Source organism: Scyliorhinus canicula, chromosome 15, assembly GCF_902713615.1.
Source record: "Scyliorhinus canicula chromosome 15, sScyCan1.1, whole genome shotgun sequence".
NCBI classification, from domain to species: Eukaryota; Metazoa; Chordata; class Chondrichthyes; order Carcharhiniformes; family Scyliorhinidae; genus Scyliorhinus; species Scyliorhinus canicula.
Window position 1 is genome coordinate 42,593,890 of NC_052160.1, and position 20,458 is coordinate 42,614,347.

General features: G+C 46.0%; 1 protein-coding gene across 11 annotated transcripts in view; it reads left to right on the plus strand.

Annotated features, from left to right (window-relative positions):
• LOC119978927 (probable helicase with zinc finger domain) overlaps positions 1-20,458 on the plus strand; it is a 607,351-nt gene that overhangs the window by 9,009 nt on the left and 577,884 nt on the right. For 8 of the 11 annotated variants that reach the window (XM_038820871.1, XM_038820872.1, XM_038820862.1 and 5 more), the window contains exon 2: positions 19,547-19,750. The exons of 1 other annotated variant lie outside the window; for it this stretch is intronic. In XM_038820871.1, the coding sequence (XP_038676799.1) occupies positions 19,562-19,750 (189 nt within the window). In that variant the 5' untranslated portion in view covers positions 19,547-19,561. Of the gene's footprint in view, positions 1-5,558; positions 5,621-15,034; positions 15,052-19,546; positions 19,751-20,458 lie in introns of those variants that run through there. 2 more of the 11 variants (XM_038820863.1, XM_038820864.1) reach the window with 2 other exon arrangements.

The following is a 20,458-nucleotide window of genomic DNA, read 5'->3' on the forward strand; positions in this document are numbered from 1 at the left end:
ACGTTGGCATTCAGTTGTCTCCCCTTTACAAACCCCGTTTGATCCTCATGAATCACCGTTGGGACCACATCCTCCACCCTCCTGGACAGCACCTTTGCCAACAACTTGACATCTACATTAAGGAGCGAGATCGGCCTGTAAGACCCACACTGAAGGGGGTCCTTGGAACCCGTCAGGCCCAGGCGCTTTCCCTGTCTGCATACTTCCCAACGCCTCCACCAGCTCCTCCAACTCGATTGGGGCCCCCAAACCCTCCACCCGCTCGTCCCCTACTCTTGGGAACTCCAGCCTATCCAAAAAGTGGTCCATCCCACCTGCTTCCCTGGGGGGCACGGCCCGGTACAGCCCCTCGTAAAAGGATCTGAACACCCCATTGATGTCATTTCCACCCCGTACCAAGTTCCCTCCTGCATCTGTGGCTCCCCCAATTTCTCTAGCTGCCTCCTGCTTCCGGAGCTGGTGAGCCAACATCCAACTTGCCTTCTCCCGTACTCGTATACCGCCCCCTGCGCCCTCCTCCACTGCGCCTCCGCCTTCCGGGGGGTTAAAATGTCAAATTCCGCTTGGAGATTGCGCCGCTTCCTCAAAAGCCCCTCCTCCGGGGTGTCTGCATACCTCCCATCCACTCGTACCATTTCCTCCACCAGCCTCTCCCTCTCGGCCCTCTCCCCCCTCTCCCTGTGCGCTCGAATAGATATCAGCACCACTCTGACTACTGCCTTTAGCGCTTCCCAAACCACCCCAACTTGCACCTCCCCGTTATCATTGGTTTCTAGATACCCCTCTATGCCCCTACGGATCCGCCCGCACACTTCCTCCTCTGCCAAAAGCCCAACATCCAGCATCCACAGCGGGCGCTGATCCTTCCCCTCCCCCAGCTCCAGATCCACTAAATGTGGGGCATGATCAGAAATGGCTATCGCCGAATACTCCGCACCCACTAATCTCGGGATTAGCGCCCTGCTAAGCACGAAAAAATCAATCCGGGAGTACGCCTTATGAACATGGGAGAAAAAGGAGAACTCCCTACCCCCCGGCTCCAAAACCTCCAAGGGTCCACCCCCCCCCCCCCCCCCCCCCCCCCCCCCCCCATCTGATCCATGAACCCGCTCAGCACCGAGGCCGCTGCCGGCCTCCTGCCCGTCCTAGACTTCGAGCGATCCAGAGCCGGATCCAGCACCGTGTTAAAGTCCCCACCCAGGATCAATCCCCTTGTCTCTAGGTCTGGGATCAGGCCCAGCATTCGCCGCATGAAGCCCGCATCGTCCCAGTTGGGAGCATAAACATTAACCAAGACCACCCGCTCCCCCTGAAGTCTCCCACTCACCATCACATATCTACCTGCATATCCGCCACCACTTTGGACGCAACGAACGACAGGCTCTTACCGACCAAAATTGCCACCCCATGGTTCTTTGCATTAAGCCCCGAGTGAAACACCTGTCCCACCCAACTTTTTCTTAGCCTCACCTGATCCGTAACCCTGAGGTGCGTCTCCTGGAGCATAGCCACATCTGCTCCCAACCCCCTCAAGTGAGCCAAGACCCGGGATCGCTTCACCGGACCATTCAGCCCCCTCACGTTCCATGTGACCAGCCGAATCAGGGGGGCCATCCCCCTCCCCCTACGCCAATCAGCCATAGCTCTTCCTCAACCCGCCACGCGCCCAGGGAATCCCCCAAGCCCGCTCCCCACGGTGGCAGACCCCCTCCCAACCCACCCCTTCACCATCCATTCCCTCACAGTCCCTGCAGCAACAACCCGGTACCCCCCCTTCTTCCTCCCCCAAGCTAGGGCGCCCCCTAGCTGCGTTACCCCTAACATTGTGCTTCCGTGAGTCAGCTGACTTCTGCTGACCCCGGCTACTCCCGCCATAACCACGACCCCCCCCCCCCCAACGCAACACAGTCCTCAGCACTGTGAGGCAGCAGTGTTAACCACTGTGCCATCATGTCGCCCCTCCGCTTCTTCCTCTGATAGAGGCCTGAATAATCCCCATCCACCAACACACTCCTCCGTCTGGCTGAATTTGTTCTCTCACTGAACAATTTCTCCTTTAACGTCCCATTTCCTCCAAACCAAAGGTGTGGCTATGGGCACCTGCATGGGTCCCAGTTTTGCCTTTCTCTTTATGGGGAACATTCCTTGTTCCAGTCCTACTCCTACTTAGCATCCCACAACTCTCTTTTTTGGTACGTTGACGACTGTTTCGGTACCACTTCATGTTCCCGCCTGGACCTGGAAAAATGTATTCATTTTGCATCCAATTTCCACTCCTCTATCACCTTCACATGGTCCTTCTCTTTCTTGACCTTTTCTATTTCAACTTCCGGGGATAGACTGTCCACTAATATCCATTACAAACCCACTACTCCCATAGCTACCATGACGAGAGCTCTTCACACGCCACATCCTATAAGGACTCCATCTCCTTCTCCCAGATCCTTCGCCTTCTTAGCATCGGTTCTGATGATGCCACTTTCCAAAACGGTGCTGTTGACATGTCTTCATTCTTCCTTAATCGTGGTTTCCCACCCGCTATGGTCCGATGGGGCTTCCAACTGTGTCTGACCCATCTTCTGCATCTCGGCCCTCACTGCCCCCCCCGAACCGGGATGGGATCCCCTTGTCCTCACTTTTCACCTCACCAGCCTCCACATTGAATGAATCACCCTCCGCCAACTCCAGCATGATTCCACCACCCAACCCATTTTCCCCTCACTTCCCCCGTCAGCATTTTGCAGGGACCGGTCCCTCCGGGATACCCTTGTCCACTCCTCCGTCACCCCCAACACTTCACCCTCTTCCCAAGGCACCTTCCCATGCAATTGCTGAAGGTGTAACACTTTCCTTTTCCGTGCTCACCATCTCAGGCGCCAAATGCTCTTTTCAAGTGAGGCAGTGCTTCACGTGCACCTCCTTCAATCTGGTCTGTTACATTTCCTGCTACCAATGTACTTCTGAGGCTGTATAAGGCTCTGGTCGACCTCATTTGGAGTATTGTGAGCAGTTTTGTGCCCCCTATCTAAGGAAGGAAGTGCTGGCCCTGGAAAGGGTCCAGAGGAGGTTCACAAGAACGATCCCTGGAATGAAGAATTTGTCATATGAGGAACCGTTGAGGACTCTGGGTCTGTACTCGTTGGAGTTTAGAAGGATGAAGGGGGGATCTTCTTGAAACTTACAGGATACTGCGAGGCCTGGATAGAGTGAACGTGGAGAGGATGTTTCAACTTGCAGGAAAAACTGGAACCAGAGGGTACGATCTCAGACTAAAGGGACAATCCTTTAAAACAGATGAGAAGGAATTTCTTCAGCCAGAGAGTGGTGAATCTGTGGAACTCCTTGTCGCAGAAGGCTGTGGAAACCAAATAATAATAATAATTGCTTATTGTCACAAGTAGGCTTCAATGAAGTTACTGCAAGAAGCCCCCATTCACCTCATTCCGGTGCTTGTTTGGGGAGGCTGATATGGGAATTGAACCCGCGCTGCTGGCCTTGTTCTGCATTACAAGCCAGCTATTTAGCCCAGTATGCTAAACCAGCCCCTGACAAGTACTGTGTCTTTAAGACAGAAATAGATAGGTTCTTGATGGGAATCGGGGGTTATGGGGAGAAGGCAGGAGAATGAGCATGAGAAAAATATCACACACGATTGAATGGCACAAAGTCAAAAAGGACCTACAGAGGTGGGACACACTCCCACTCTCCCTGTTGGAAACAGTGCAGGCGATCAAAATGAACATACTGCTGAGGTGGTTCTTCCTGTTTAGGTTCATACCGATCTTCATCCCCAAGGTCTTCTTCCAGAACTTAGCTTAATTATGGCATTTGTGTGAGTGTGTGAATCCAAGAGTTCCCAAATCAACACTGCAAAGGAGGAAAATTAAGGGAGGCCTGGCACTGCCAAACCTGCAGTATTACCACTGGGCAGCAACATCGGAAAGAGTGAGGGGATGGATGCAAGAACCCAACTCGGAGTGGGTACAGATGGAGGAGGCCTCCTGCAAAGGAACGACCCTCCGGTCCCTGGCCACGGCAGCACTCCCATCCCATTCGGTGAAATACACATTGAGCCCAGTGGTAATGGCTACATTGAAAATGTGGGGCCAGCTAAGACAGCACTTCGGGCTGACTAGAATGTCCCCCATGGTCCTGATCTGCGATAACCACAGCTTCCCGCCAGCCATGCTAGACGCAACGTTTTTAAAAAATGGAGACAGGACGGGGGAATGCTGAAAGCTCGGGTCTTCTACGTAGGGCACAGACTAGTGACGCTGAGCGAACTGTCAGAGGAATGGGAATTGCCGACAGGACAGGAAATTAGACACTTTTACAAATAAAATATTTCGTCCGCAAAGAGATAGTAGGATACCTCAGGGCACCGGAAACCACGTTATTAGAGGACCTGATGACGACGGACAGTAAGGAAGGAGGACTCTGTTGGAAAATATACAGACAGCTACTGGAAAGAGCCCGAACACCACTAGATGAGGCCAGACGGAAATGGGAGGACGGACTGGGGACAGAACTGGGGTGGGGACTCTGGAGCGAAGCACTTTAGCAGGGCCAACTCCATCTCCTCCTGTGCAAGGCTCAGCCTCATGCATTTCAAAGTGGTGCACAGAACACAACTGACCAGAACCCGAATGAGCAGGTTCTTCCGGAGGTGGAGGATAAATGTGAACGGTGCCAGAGGGGCCAGGCCAACCACACCCTCATGTTCTGGGCATGCCCCAAACTTGCTGGGTTCTGGAAAGCCATCTACGCCTTCTCCGAGCCGTATTCCTTCCTTATTTGTCGATCTGCTCCAAAACCTGTTTGAGGCCAACAGCAGCCAGTAGAGGGGGAACTGGAAGCTGGAAGGATTAGAGTGGGGAAAAAACAAAAGACGAGGAGGAACGCCAGGGGTGCACAACCCAGGGAGGAGGGGGGGAAAAGGAGGCATAGAGTCTGAGACTGACAAAGAGGGACAACACGGGGGTGGGGTGATGGGGGAGAGAAGAGATGGGATCCCCTGATCGACCAGGGAGGATAGCAAGGGGGTGGGCGGGGGGAGATGGGATGGGGCTAGGGAAAGGGGGACTTGGGGGAGAAGGACATGCCGAACTAGACGGCCGCAATCTGTAAATAAAGTAACTTAAGACCAAAGCCTTTTTTCGTTACACTGTACAATAAATAAACACTGATGTCAATGTACATAATGTCGAAAATGCCAATAAAATGATTTATTTAAAAAAATGATTGAATGGCGGAGCAGACTCGATGGGTCGAGTGGCCTAATTCTGCTCCTATGTCTTATGGTCTTAATGCGATCTATTGTACATTGTAAGCAGTCTTACAACACCAGGTTAAAGTCCAACAGGTTTGTTTTGAATCAATAGCTTTCGCAGCACAGCTCCTTCCTCAGGTGAATTGTCCATTGGAGAGACGAGATGCAGACTGGGTGACCGCTTTGCAGAACCCCTCCGATCCATCTGCGAGCAGGACCCAGACCTTCCTGTCGCTTGCCATTTCAACTCACCGTCCTGCTCTCGCGACCACATGTTCTTCCTTGGCCTGCTGCAATGTTCCAGTGAAGACCAGCGCAAACTGGAGGAACAGCACCTCATCTTCCGATTAGGTATATTACAGTCTTTCGGACCTTTGACACACTGCTCATCTTTGCTCTGCCATTCACACATTGTAATCTCTTTTTATGTGCCACTATCAACAGCCTTTTTGGCCTTAACCACCCCCATTTACATTCCTTTTGTCTTTTGTCCTCGACATCTTTGTCAATCTCCACCTGTCGCTGGCCCCCTATTCAGCCCCACTGCTTCACACCCACCCACTTCAGTATAAATCTGACCCCAATTCCAGATCTCTCCAGCCTTGACAGAGTCATTCAGACTCGAAACGTAAGCTCCCGTCTCTCCACAGATACTGTCAGACCTGCTGAGATTGTCCAGGATTTTCTGTTTTTGTCTGAGTTTGAACTACTTGATATCCATCCTTTTTAATTTCAATTTTGAGGGAAAAAAAAATATGAATGGATTAAGATAGAAGCTAATAACTGTTTTTTTAACATTACCAATTTCCACAGCTAAAATTAGCTTTTCAAAGGCAGTGAGGAAGTTTTCAAGTAATTATGGAGTTTGTACGTCATTTAAGAAACTTTCAACAAGCTGCCACTTTTTCAAGGGTTTTTACAGTGACAGTGGAACTAATAGCGCGAGTGAAAACTCTCACCAATTTATTTCCATTACAGTCTCAACAGCACACCCTGTGGGAAAACATGGAATCATTGACAGCAGCTTCTGGATTTCCACATCGTCAGTGTATGGACTCCAGAAGTTACTGTCAGTTTCTGTGGAATAATGATAGCGAATGCTGGCAATTTCATTTTCGTTGCTGCTGTAAAACCTGGGCCCTTTTAATGATTTTGAATGTTTTTTAGCATTCAGTACAAGTCGCAACAAACATGTATATGCTAAATCTTATTGTTCCTTTTGTACACTTGTGAATTATTCAGTGTGTGCTTCAGTTTTTCTTTCTAAAATGTGTAACATAATTTCTCTCCATTGCATTTCATCTGACAATCTACCTTTTCTATAACCTGCTGTAGTTGCATGCAGTTATTTTCAAAGCTGATGAAACTCCTTATTTTTGAGTAATTTGCACATGTTGATAATGTGTGTCTACAGTAAAGTCCAGATCATTTGTCAATTTATTAAGAACTGGAATGCTGTCAATAATGAACTCTGGGAATGGCAATGTTCACTTACGTAATATCTGTAAAGGCCCTTGAACCACTTTTTGTCCCACAATCAGTTTCATATCCATACTGTGACACTCCCTTGAATTTCACGTTGCCTAATTTTATCAACAAACCACCAATGTGACACCTTATCAAAGGTCTTTTGAAATTGTCAGCAACATTGAAGTAAATTTCCTTTATTGATGAGTGCAATTTAAATCATATCCTTATATCAATCTTTAGCTTAATCTCAGGATATCATAAACCAGTTAAAATTGTTAATAGTGCTATATAAACACAAGTTCTTTTTCTTTTTTTCACTAACCCACATGTTTAAAGATTAGTATTCAATTCTTGATATACTGTGGCCTCCAGAAGTGCGACTAATAATATTGGGATTTTAAAAATTCATTTACGGGCTGTGGACGTCGCTAGTTAGGCCAGCATTTATTGTCCATCCCTAGTTGCCCAATTGATTGATCAATAATTACCTGGTTTGTTCATTTTTACCAGGGTGTTAGCTTGGTAATCCTTCAGTTCTGTGGCACAATTTCCATGTTTAAGAATGTTGAAAAGATTGTGACCAGAGTGCGCACCAACAAGGATCAGCGCCTTTTTCAGTTTGAGTTCTACCAATGTTTTTGGAATAGCTCTTTTGGAGTTGGTTCTGTAGAATGTGGGAGCAAGAAAAGAGATAACCAATGATTCCTGTTGGAAATCTGTTTGAAAAGGAACTTTTGAAGTTTAAACCAGTATCGGGTCCACCATTATGGCTTCTGAACTTAGAAAATTGAGGCATCTCCAAAAATAAATATTGAATCATTTATCAAAAAAGCAACTTTTATTATCCTATCCCTTTTCTTTAATAGAAGAACATAAGTTGTACTGCAAATTTCTTTTGACATTTTCTTTTAAATTGATATCCTGAAATGGAATCTATTGTCTTCTGGGCCATTACAGTACTGTCAGTTATAAATAAGATAGTGAGTTTCCATACAGGTGCATAGTAATCAATAGTTTATGAAATTCCTAGCATGTGTATGAATATTTGTTGAGCAGGACAATGCTGGGGAAATTTGTATTCCCAGCCAGTAAGTTAGTTTGAATTTGTTCCGTCTCCTTTTTGCTATTGGAATCATTCTGGTATACAGCCTGGTGTTCGTCTCATCACTGGAATAGCCTAAATAAACTCCTCAATTTGAAAATTTTCATGTGGGAAAAAACTGGTTTGGAAAGTGCCCTGCCTTCAAGAGTTTTCCATATAGCGGGGAATGCCTGCTGCTGAATTTTTGAAATATATATCCTTTATAATTTCTAAATTTAAATTTTATTTCTCATTTGCTTCTAAGACTCACTTATCTCACAGAACATTGGGCCTAGTTATTCCTTTCCTTATCCTCTCCAACTGAGGTGTTGGGAGGGAAAAAAAACTAATTCAGCTTGAATGTAATGAATTAAAAGCTTACCGAGGAATACAATAAAAAAACCCAATACATCTTTAATATTTAGTGCCCTGAATTGTAAACTGTAGCGTGGCAAATTCTTTACTGTTACATAGAACATAGAACGATACAGCGCAGTGCAGGCCCTTCGGCCCTCGATGTTGCACCGACATGGAAAAAAAAACTAAAGGCCATCTAACCTACACTATGCCCTTATCATCCATATGCTTATCCAATAAACTTTTAAATGCCCTCAATGTTGGCGAGTTCACTACTGTTGCAGGTAGGGCATTCCACGGCCTCACCACTCTTTGCGTAAAAAACCCACCTCTGACCTCTGTCCTATATCTATTACCCCTCAATTTAAGGCTATGTCCCCTCGTGCTAGCCACCCCCATCCGCGGGAGAAGGCTCTCACTGTCCACCCTATCTAACCCTCTGATCATTTTGTATGCCTCTATTAAGTCACCTCTTAACCTTCTTCTCTCTAACAAAAACAACCTCAAGTCCATCAGCCTTTCCTCATAAGATTTTCCCTCCATACCAGGCAACATCCTGGTAAATCTCCTCTGCACCCGTTCCAAAGCTTCCACGTCCTTCCTATAATGAGGCGACCAGAACTGTACGCAATACTCCAAATGCGGCCGTACTAGAGTTTTGTACAACTGCAACATGACCTCATGGCTCCGGAACTCAATCCCTCTACCAATAAAGGCCAACACACCATAGGCCTTCTTCACAACCCTATCAACCTGGATGGCAACTTTCAGGGATCTATGTACATGGACACCGAGATCCCTCTGCTCATCCACACTACCAAGAATTTTACCATTAGCCAAATATTCCGCATTCCTGTTATTCTTTCCAAAGTGAATCACCTCACACTTCTCCACATTAAACTCCATTTGCCACCTCTCAGCCCAGCTCTGCAGCTTATCTATGTCCCTCTGTAACCTGCAACATCCTTCCGCACTGTCTACAACTCCACCGACTTTAGTGTCGTCTGCAAATTTACTCACCCATCCTTCTGCGCCCTCCTCTAGGTCATTTATAAAAATGACAAACAGCAACGGCCCCAGAACAGATCCTTGTGGTACGCCACTCGTAACTGAACTCCATTCTGAACATTTCCCATCAACTACCACTCTCTGTCTTCTTTCAACTAGCCAATTTCTGATCCACATCTCTAAATCACCCTCAATCCCCAGCCTCCGTATTTTCTGCAATAGCCGACCGTGGGGAACCTTATCAAACGCTTTACTGAAATCCATATACACCACATCAACTGCTCTACCCTCGTCTACCTGTTCAGTCACCTTCTCAAAGAACTCGATAAGGTTTGTGAGGCATGATCTACCCTTCACAAAACCATGCTGACTATCCCTAATCATATTATTCCTATCTAGATGATTATAAATCGTATCTTTTATAATCCTCTCCAAGACCTTACCCACCACAGACGTTAGGCTCACCGGCCTATAGTTACCGGGGTTATCTCTACTCCCCTTCTTGAACAAAGGGACCACATTTGCTATCCTCCAGTCCTCTGGCACTATTCCTGTAGCCAATGATGACCTAAAAATCAAAGCCAAAGGCTCAGCAATCTCTTCCCTGGCTTCCCAGAGAATCCTAGGATAAATCCCATCCGGCCCCGGGGACTTATCTATTTTCACCTTGTCCAGAATTGCCAACACTTCTTCCCTACGCACCTCAATGCCATCTATTCTAATAGCCTGGGTCTCAGCATTCTCCTCCACAATATTATCTTTTTCTTGAGTGAATACTGACGAAAAGTATTCATTTAGTATCTCGCTTATCTCCTCAGCCTCCACACACAACTTCCCACCACTGTCCTTGACTGGCCCTACTCTTACCCTAGTCATTCTTTTATTCCTGACATACCTATAGAAAGCTTTTGGGTTTTCCTTGATCCTACCTGCCAAAGACTTCTCATGTCCCCTCCTTGCTCGTCTCAGCTCTCTCTTTAGATCCTTCCTCGCTTCCTTGTAACTATCAAGCGCCCCAACTGAAACTTCATGCCTCATCTTCACATAGGCCTCCTCCTTCCTCTTAACAAGAGATTCCACTTCTTTGGTAAACCATGGTTCCCTCGCTCGACCCCTTCCTCCCTGCCTGTCTGGTACGTACTTATCAAGAACATGCAATAGCTGTTCCTTGAACAAGCTCCACATATCCAGTGTGCCCAACCCTTGCAGCCTACTTCTCCAACCAACACATCCTAAGTCATGTCTAATGGCATCATAATTGCCCTTCCCCCAGCTATAACTCTTGCCCTGCGGGGTATACTTATCCCTTTCCATCACTAACGTAAAGGTCACCGAATTGTGGTATTGTTTCCAAAGTGCTCACCTACCTCCAGATCTAACACCTGGCCTGGTTCATTACCCAAAACCAAATCCAATGTGGCCTCGCCTCTTGTTGGCCTGTCAACATATTGTGTCAGGAAACCCTCCTGCACACATTGTACAAAGATCGACCCATCTAATGTACTCGAACTATATCTTTTCCAGTCAATATTTGGAAAGTTAAAGTCTCCCATAACAACTACCCTGTTACTTTCGCTCTTTTCCAGAATCATCTTCGCCATCCTTTCCTCTACATCCCTAGAACTATTAGGTGGCCTATAGAAAACTCCCAACAGGGTGACCTCTCCTTTCCTGTTTCTAACCTCAGCCCATACTACCTCAGAAGAAGAGTCCCCATCTAGCATCCTTTCCGCCACCGTAATACTGTCCTTGACTAGCAGCGCCACACCTCCCCCTCTTTTGCTCCCTTCTCTGAGCTTACTAAAACACCTAAACCCCGGAACCTGCAACAACCATTCCTGTCCCTGCTCTATCCATGTCTCTGAAATGGCCACAACGTCGAAGTCCCAGGTACCCACCCATGCTCCAGTTCCCCTACCTTATTTCGTATACTCCTGGCATTGAAGTAGACACACTTCAAACCACCTACCTGAACACTGGCACCCTCCTGCGAAGTCAAATCTGTGCTCCTGACCTCTATACTCTCAATCTCCCGTACCCCAAAACTACAATCCAGGTTCCCATGCCCCTACTGAATTAGTTTAAACCCCCCCAAAGAGCACTAACAAATCTCCCCCCCAGGATATTGGTGCCCCTCAGGTTCAGATGTAGACCATCCTGTCTATAGAGGTCCCACCTTCCCCAGAAAGAGCCCCAGTTATCCAGAAATCTGAATCCCTCCCGCCTGCACCATCCCTGTAGCCACGTGTTTAATTGCTCTCTCTCCCTATTCCTCATCTCACTATCACGTGGCACGGGCAACAACCCAGAGATAACAACTCTGTTTGTTCTCGCTCTGAGCTTCCATCCTAGCTCCCTAAAGGCCTGCCTGACATCCTTGTCCCCTTTCCTACCTATGTCGTTAGTGCCAATGTGGACTACGACTTGGGGCTGCTCCCCCTCCCCCTTAAGGACCCGGAAAACACGATCCGAGACATCACTTACCCTTGCACCTGGGAGGCAACATACCAAACGTGAGTCTCTCTCGCTCCCACAAAATCTTCTATCTGTGCCCCTGACTATTGAGTCCCCAATTACTAATGTTCTACTCCTTTGCCCCCTTCCCTTCTGAGCAACAGGGACAGACTCCGTGCCAGAGGCCCGTACCCCATAGCTTACCCCTGGTAAGTCCCCCCCCCCCACAAGTATCCAAAACGGTATACTTGTTACTCAGGGGAACGACCGCAGGGGGTCCCTGCACTGACTGCTTCTTCCCAGTCCCTCTTACAGTTACCCATCTATCTCCAGTCTTTGGTGTAACTACTTTCCTGAAGCTCCTATCTATGACCCCCTCTGCCTCCCGAATGATCCAAAGTTCATCCAGCTCAAGCTCCAGGTCCCTAACACGGTTTTTGAGGAGCTGGAGTTGGGTGCACTTCCCACAGATTAAATCAGCAGGGACACTGACGGCGTCCCTCACCTCAAACATTCTGCAGGAGGAGCATTGTACTGCCTTCCCTGACATCACCTCTAGATTAAAAAAAAAACAAGAAAAAGAAAAAGAAAGGAAGCGCTTACCTGATATTACCTCAAACCCTGCTCCCGTTGAAAGTTAAGCAAATTTAAAGGCACTCACTCACCTTCACGACAGGCCCCTGCTCCCGCTTCCCAACCACCGTGGGGTGGGGAGGTTGGTTAGAGGAGGAGGTAGGGTGGGAAACACTCATGAAGTGTTTCGGGTTTAACTGTCACTTGCCAACAGCCCTTCCACAAACCACCTTCAACTTAGGCTGACCGCACTGCACGTATGCAAATTCCCCCAGAACAGCTGATCAGTAGCTTTGCTCTGCTGCCCTCTGCTGGATGCTTGCTTTCACTCAAACTCCTTGGGTCTCCTTTGCCGGTTCACCTTCAACTTAGGCTGACCGCACTGCACGTATGCAAATTCCCCCAGAACAGCTGATCAGTAGCTTTGCTCTGCTGCCCTCTGCTGGATGCTTGCTTTCACTCAAACTCCTTGGGTCTCCTTTGCCGGTTCACCTTCAACTTAGGCTGACCGCACTGCACGTATGCAAATTCCCCCAGAACAGCTGATCAGTAGCTTTGCTCTGCTGCCCTCTGCTGGATGCTTGATTTCACTCAAACTCCTTGGGTCTCCTTTGCCGGTTCACCTTCAACTTAGGCTGACCGCACTGCACATATGCAAATTCCCCCAGAACAGCTGATCAGTAGCTTTGCTCTGCTGCCCTCTGCTGGATGCTTGCTTTCACTCAAACTCCTTGGGTCTCCTTCGCCGGTTCACCTTCAACTTAGGCTGACCGCACTGCACGTATGCAAATTCCCCCAGAACAGCTGATCAGTAGCTTTGCTCTGCTGCCCTCTGCTGGATGCTTGCTTTCACTCAAACTCCTTGGGTCTCCTTTGCCGGTTCACCTTCAACTTAGGCTGACCGCACTGCACGTATGCAAATTCCCCCAGAACAGCTGATCAGTAGCTTTGCTCTGCTGCCCTCTGCTGGATGCTTGCTTTCACTCAAACTCCTTGGGTCTCCTTTGCCGGTTCACCTTCAACTTAGGCTGACCGCACTGCACGTATGCAAATTCCCCCAGAACAGCTGATCAGTAGCTTTGCTCTGCTGCCCTCTGCTGGATGCTTGCTTTCACTCAAACTCCTTGGGTCTCCTTCGCCGGTTCACCTTCAACTTAGGCTGACCGCACTGCACGTATGCAAATTCCCCCAGAACAGCTGATCAGTAGCTTTGCTCTGCTGCCCTCTGCTGGATGCTTGCTTTCACTCAAACTCCTTGGGTCTCCTTTGCCGGTTCACCTTCAACTTAGGCTGACCGCACTGCACGTATGCAAATTCCCCCAGAACAGCTGATCAGTAGCTTTGCTCTGCTGCCCTCTGCTGGATGCTTGCTTTCACTCAAACTCCTTGGGTCTCCTTCGCCGGTTCACCTTCAACTTAGGCTGACCGCACTGCACGTATGCAAATTCCCCCAGAACAGCTGATCAGTAGCTTTGCTCTGCTGCCCTCTGCTGGATGCTTGCTTTCACTCAAACTCCTTGGGTCTCCTTTGCCGGTTCACCTTCAACTTAGGCTGACCGCACTGCACGTATGCAAATTCCCCCAGAACAGCTGATCAGTAGCTTTGCTCTGCTGCCCTCTGCTGGATGCTTGCTTTCACTCAAACTCCTTGGGTCTCCTTTGCCGGTTCACCTTCAACTTAGGCTGACCGCACTGCACGTATGCAAATTCCCCCAGAACAGCTGATCAGTAGCTTTGCTCTGCTGCCCTCTGCTGGATGCTTGCTTTCACTCAAACTCCTTGGGTCTCCTTCGCCGGTTCACCTTCAACTTAGGCTGACCGCACTGCACGTATGCAAATTCCCCCAGAACAGCTGATCAGTAGCTTTGCTCTGCTGCCCTCTGCTGGATGCTTGCTTTCACTCAAACTCCTTGGGTCTCCTTTGCCGGTTCACCTTCAACTTAGGCTGACCGCACTGCACGTATGCAAATTCCCCCAGAACAGCTGATCAGTAGCTTTGCTCTGCTGCCCTCTGCTGGATCAAATCACAATTTAATTGACCTGGATAGTCTGCATCAAGTCAGAGCCACCAGGAAAATAAAGTTAAATGCTGAATTAAACCACTCTTAAGAAATTATATTGGGGTACTGAAAAGCAAAATATCAATTTGGTTTAGAATATTTCAGTTTTATCTGTGCCCTATGGTGTCATTCATACATTATGATCACTTCCATGTATCTGTTGGTCAAATAGATATTTTTGTGAATGGAGCTCTATATTTATTAAGAGATGGGCAACACGGTAGCACAGTGGGTAGCATTGTTGCTTCACAGCTCCAGGGTCCCAGGTTTGAATCCTGGCTTGGGTCACAGTCTGTGTGGAGTCTGCACATTCTCCCTGTGTCTGCATGGGTTTCGTCCGGGTGCTCCAGTTTTCTCCCACAAGTCCTGAAAGACGTGCTGTTAGGTCATTTGGACATTCTGAATTCTTCCTCTGTGTACCCGAACAGGCGCTGGAATGTGGTGACTCGGGGCTTTTCACAGTAACATCATTGCAGTGTTAATGTAAGCCTACTTGTGACAATAAAGATTATTATTATTAATCTGGAAAAATTGAAGACTTCTACTTTAGCCATCCATTGTCCAGATGCCCATGTCAGTTTAGACTCTCAAAATGTGTTTAATATATCACGTTATCTATTTCGAAGGTTACTGATGCGTGAAGTGCATTTTGTACCATTTTTCATTAAAAGGGAGTTAGGTGGCAAGAATTATTTAGTCCTGAGGAATAATTTGCCCTCTAAAATGAGATTTGCATTTCCTTTCCCTTTCCACTGCTGCCAGTCCCTAAAATATTCTTGGTAAGTGCTCATAATTTTGAGTTTTTGTATACATTTTGTATGCTTTATCCAAATCATAGCCTTTACATCAGATTGATTTTTTTAGTTCAAAGAAACAATGGACCGCTACCAACATCTTATTTTGGGTTCTATTGCTAAGGGAAGGCAGATTTTTAAAACTATGCCTTTTCTTGCCATTTCTGTTGTGTGGTATATTTGCAAACACATAATAGACTGATCAGAAATTTTACCACTTTGGCTGCATAATTTAAAACGGACTGTGGTGGTGTTTGTGCACTAACATTTTTAAGTGTTCTACCTATTTTTGGATTGGGAATTGTCAGACAATGATATGATTCGAGATTTATTGTCCTTTAACTGCTTTTTTGATTGATAAAAAGGAACTCCCCAGTTTGATTCTTTCTCACTTGTTCCCCATTAACCTTTTTTCTTCTATACACCAGATCCTCCCCTTGCCCCCACCCTCTTAAAATCCATTTGAACTTTGATCTTGTGTAGGGATGGAAGATGAAGCAGTGTGTCAATGCACCTGATGGCTTCATTGCATCAGCAATGTTTTAAGCAACCTGTCTTTACTTCTTTCAACAGTTGAAAAGTATCACATGGGATGGGCTAAAATCAATAATGAGGAAACTGCGGGAAAATAGATTTACGAATGTGCATTGGATCATATGGGGCTTTTTTGTTCATATCAAGTTTGGAAATTTCTTCCTTCCGGCTCCCATTGATGTCATCATTAGTTATGGAATAGGCTTAGTGTATTTTAAGCCCTACTTACCCTGGTTCCAACGATCCACGTCTATTCCATTCTAATTGCAATCCCACCAGCCGCAGTAGATTTCTCCTTCTGTCAACTGTTAGCACAGCCTCATAATAAGAACATAAGAATTAGGAGCAGGAGTTCCAGCTGGCCCTTCGAGCCTGCTCGGCCATTCAAAGAGATCATGGCTGATCTTTTTTGGAGTCAGCTTCACTTTCCCGCCTGAACACCATAACCCTTTATTCTTCAAAAAACTATCTATCTTTATCTTGAAAACATTTAATGAAGGAGCTTCAACTGCTTCACTGGGCAGGGAATTCCATAGATTCACAACCCTTTGAGTGAAGAGCTTCCTCCTAAACTCAGTCCTAAATCTACTTCCCCTTATTGTGAGGCTATGCCCCCTAGTTCTGCTTTCACCCGCCAGTGGAAGCAACCTCCCCACATCTATCCTATCTATTGCCTTCATAATTTTATATGTTTCTATAAGATCCCCCGCATCCTTCTAAATTCCAACGAGTACAGTCCCAGTCTACTCAACCTCTCGTAATCCAACACCCTCAACTCTGGGATTAACCTAGTGAATCTCCTCTGCACACCCTCCAGCGTCAGTACGTCCTTTCTCAGGTAAGGAGACCAAAACTGAACACAATACTCCAGGAGTGGCCTCGCTTACACCGTATACAGTTGCAGCATGACCTCCCTAGTATTAAACTGCATCCCTCTAGCAATGAAGGACAAAACTCCATTCACCTTCTTAATCACCTGTTGCACCTGTAAACCAGCTTTATGCGACTCATGCACTAGGAGACCCATGTCCCTCTCCACAGCAGCATGTTTTAATACTTTATCATTTAAATAATAGTCCCTTTTGCTGTTATTCCTACCAAAATGGATAACCTCACATTTGTCAACATTGTATTCCATCTGCCAGACCCTAGCCCATTCACTTAAACTATCCAAATCCCTCTGTAGACTTCACGTATCCTCAGCACTTTTTTGCTTTGCCACTCATCTTAGTGTCGTCTGCAAACTTGGACACATTGCACTTGGTCCCTAACATCCAAATCATCTATGTAAATTGGGAACAATTGTGGGCCCAGCACTGATCCCTGAGGGATACCACTAGCTACTAATTGTCAACCAGAGAAACAGCCATTAATCCCACTCTTTGCTTTCTATTAATTTTTTTTCCCAATTAAGGGCAATTTGACGTTGCCAATCCACCTAACTTGCACATCTTTGTGTTGTGGGGGCGAAACCCGCGCAAACACGGGCAGAATGTGCAAACTCCATACGGACAGTGACCCAGTGCCGGGATCGAACCTGGGACCTCGGTGCCGTGAGGCCGCAGTGCTAACCCACTGCGCCACAGTGCTGCTCCGGCTTTCTATTAATTAACCAATCCTCTATCCATGCTACATATTTTACCCTTAACACAGTGTCACAAGTGACACTGTCAACTGAGTATTAGGTATTAAACCATTGTCCCACACTTTCGCTACCACTACTTGACTAACGATCAGTTACCCAAATTAATTTTACGTTTTAGTTGTGTGAGATGAAGACATAAAATGCAGGAGACTGTAGCAGAGATTAAAAATAATAGAAGATAAGATTAATTAGTAGTGGCCAGTAACTCCAAAATGGCTGCACAGGGAGCTGTTTTGCTGCTGAGATCTTGTCAAAAAAATGAGGTGGAGGAGAAAACATGGTGGGGTTGAAGTGAGAAGAAGAGTGGTGAGGGTAACGTAGTGGTAATATTACTGGACTCACAATCCAGAGACCTCGTTTGATTATTCACAGAATGGGTGTTCAGATTTCACCACGTTGAAAATGGTGTTGAACAAAACCCAGGAAAAATATATTTTCTGCAGGCTAGACAGTAATGAGAGATTATGGTTGACTAAAGATATAAGGAAAAAATGTGGATAAGGAAAGGGAAGAACATGTGTACATGGACAGCAGAACAAGACCAGGGAGAATAGAAAGTGACAAGGAAAGAAGGGAAATAGGAATTATGACATTATCAAAGAACATTAAATAAAGTAGTAATATATTCTACAGGCAAATATTTAAAACATGTTTCTTGTAGAGGGTCAGTTAGAATAAAACCAAAATAGGGATCACAAAATGGAAGAAATAAAATCATGATTTTGTTTCACTATTAAACCAGTGAGTTAGATCAAGTGAACTTTAAAAAAAAAAAATTCCAATAAAGGGGCAATTTAGCATGGCTAATCCACCTACCCTGCACATCTTTGGGTTGTGGGGGTGAGACCCACGCAGACAGGGGGCGAATATGCAAACACGCAACAGATAGTGATCCGGGGATAGGATTGAATCTGGTCCTCTGTGCCGTGAGGCAGCAGTGCTAACCACTGCACCACTGTGCCACCCTGGATCATGTGAACATGATATAGTATTGGAAGTTGAGATTAGAAGTAAAAGAACCGCAGTTAAATTTTAAAAATTACATAAACTTGTCAAAATTCAATATAAAATCCTGTTCTGGATGGATTGCCCACACATTGAGGGATGAGATAGCATAGACTCTATTACTCAAATGTCATAGAAGTCATAGAATTTAGTGCAGAAGGAGGCCATTTGGCCCATCGGTCTGCATTGGCCCTTGGAAAGAGCACCCTACCTAAGGCCACGCCTCCACCTTATCCCCGTAACGCAGTAAACTTACCTAACATTGGACACTAAGGGGCAATTTAGCATGGCCATCCACCTAACGTATATTTCATTTAAAAAAGATACAGTGCCAGAGGACTGGCTGCCTACATTTAGCAATATATAGTCCCAAGAAACTTTTGATAATTTATCTTAACATTAGCATTAGGCAAACAAAATGCATTATACATCATGAATATGGATTTCAAAGGGGAAAGTCTTGCTTCACTAGCCTCATTAAATTCTTCGAAGATGTGTAAAGAGGTTCTGCTCAACTTGTATGAGACAATGATTAGTCCATATATGGAATATTTTGTACATAGGTCATTAAATGATAGAGGCACTGGGTTTGCTAAAAGGATGGCTAATTATTTCTGTTTTCATGTGGATAACATAGTAAATGGCTGATTTCCTGAATTAATAAATTGTTAAAAATTAAGTAGCTTTCATGTTTTGGGGGTTTCATATGTTTTCTGGTGGTTCCCATAAATGAATGAAAACATAAATTCAGTGATGTTCAGGTGCCCTCTGCAGCAAGGAAGATTAATGCAGCTGATTACCATAGTTGGAGAAAATTACTTTTGAGACCTAGGATCAAGCAGCCGTTTGTCGTATTTGGAGTATTTAATAAATGCCCCTGGATTCAGTGTGAGGTTAAGAAAGGACTTGCTTCGATTGATTGATTGATTTGATTCATTGTCACATGTATCGAAGTACAGCGAAAAGTATTTTTTTGCAGCCAAAGAAACATACATAGTAGACAAAAAGAATAGTGGGTAGTTATAGTGGATGCGAAAAAATACAGTCGATCAACAAATAAGTAATTGGTTCCAGTACGGAATAAGGGCCAAACAAAGCAAATACGACATGAGCCAGAGCAGCATAGGGCGTCGTGAATAATGTCTTACAGGGAACAGATCAGTCCGAGGGAGAGTCGTCGAGGAGTCTAGTAGCTGTGGGGAAGAAGCTGTTCCTAAGTCTGGATGTTCAGGTTTGAACTACTATAAAGCAATTGACCAAACGTTTCTTTAATTAATTTGTAACCATCTATTGCAGGTTGTGATCTGAAACATGGCTGAAAGAAGGCCTGGGGAGTCTTGTGACCAAGCATACCAGCAGGCCTGGCAGCAGAAGTGTAAGCAGGCATTTCACTGCAAAGAAGGGCTGAATGTAACCAACTATCATGATGGTTCTACTGCACCAGTCGAGGCTATTAGACTTCAGGAATTACTGTACAGAATCTTATGCCTCATACGGCTGGTAAATACTTGATTTTTAACCACAATATTTCTGTCTTGATTCAAAAGGTTTCTTGTTTTTCAAGGAGTCATTTTTGTTGATAAACTGAGAAGTACAGGCTCAAACAGAACAACTGGGGCGGAGGGGGTGTCGGGTTGGTGGAGGTTTGAAACTGCAATAACAATTCTGATTGGCGGCAAGGTGGCGCAGTGGTTAACACTGCTGCCTCACGGCACCGAGGACTCGGGTTCGATCCCGGCCCCGGGTCACTGTCTGTGTGGAGTTTACACATTCTCCCCGTATCTGCGTGGGTCTCACCCCCCACAACCCAAAGATGTGCAGTGTAGGTCGATTGGCCACGCTAAATTTCCCCTTAATTGGAAATAAAAATTGGGTACTCTAAATTTAAAAGAAAAAACAATTCTGATTGGCTTCTTGTGTTTAGATTAAAGTACTGTTTCCTTGAATAAGTTTGCTGTCTCCTGGGCCAAAACATGTCATAGGATATAAGGATAGGAGACCAAGTGTTAGAAAATGGGATTAGAATAGATCAGTGCTTGATGTCTCGCGCACAGGTGATTGTCCAAAGGGTCTCTTTTTGAGCTGTAAAACTCTATGACTCCATGTTTAATATTTGCCACATGTAGATTAATACAGCCCTGGTTTAACAGTTAGACCTGACACATGATGAATTGTTTGCCGGAGAATATGTGCGATGGCCATCACGTT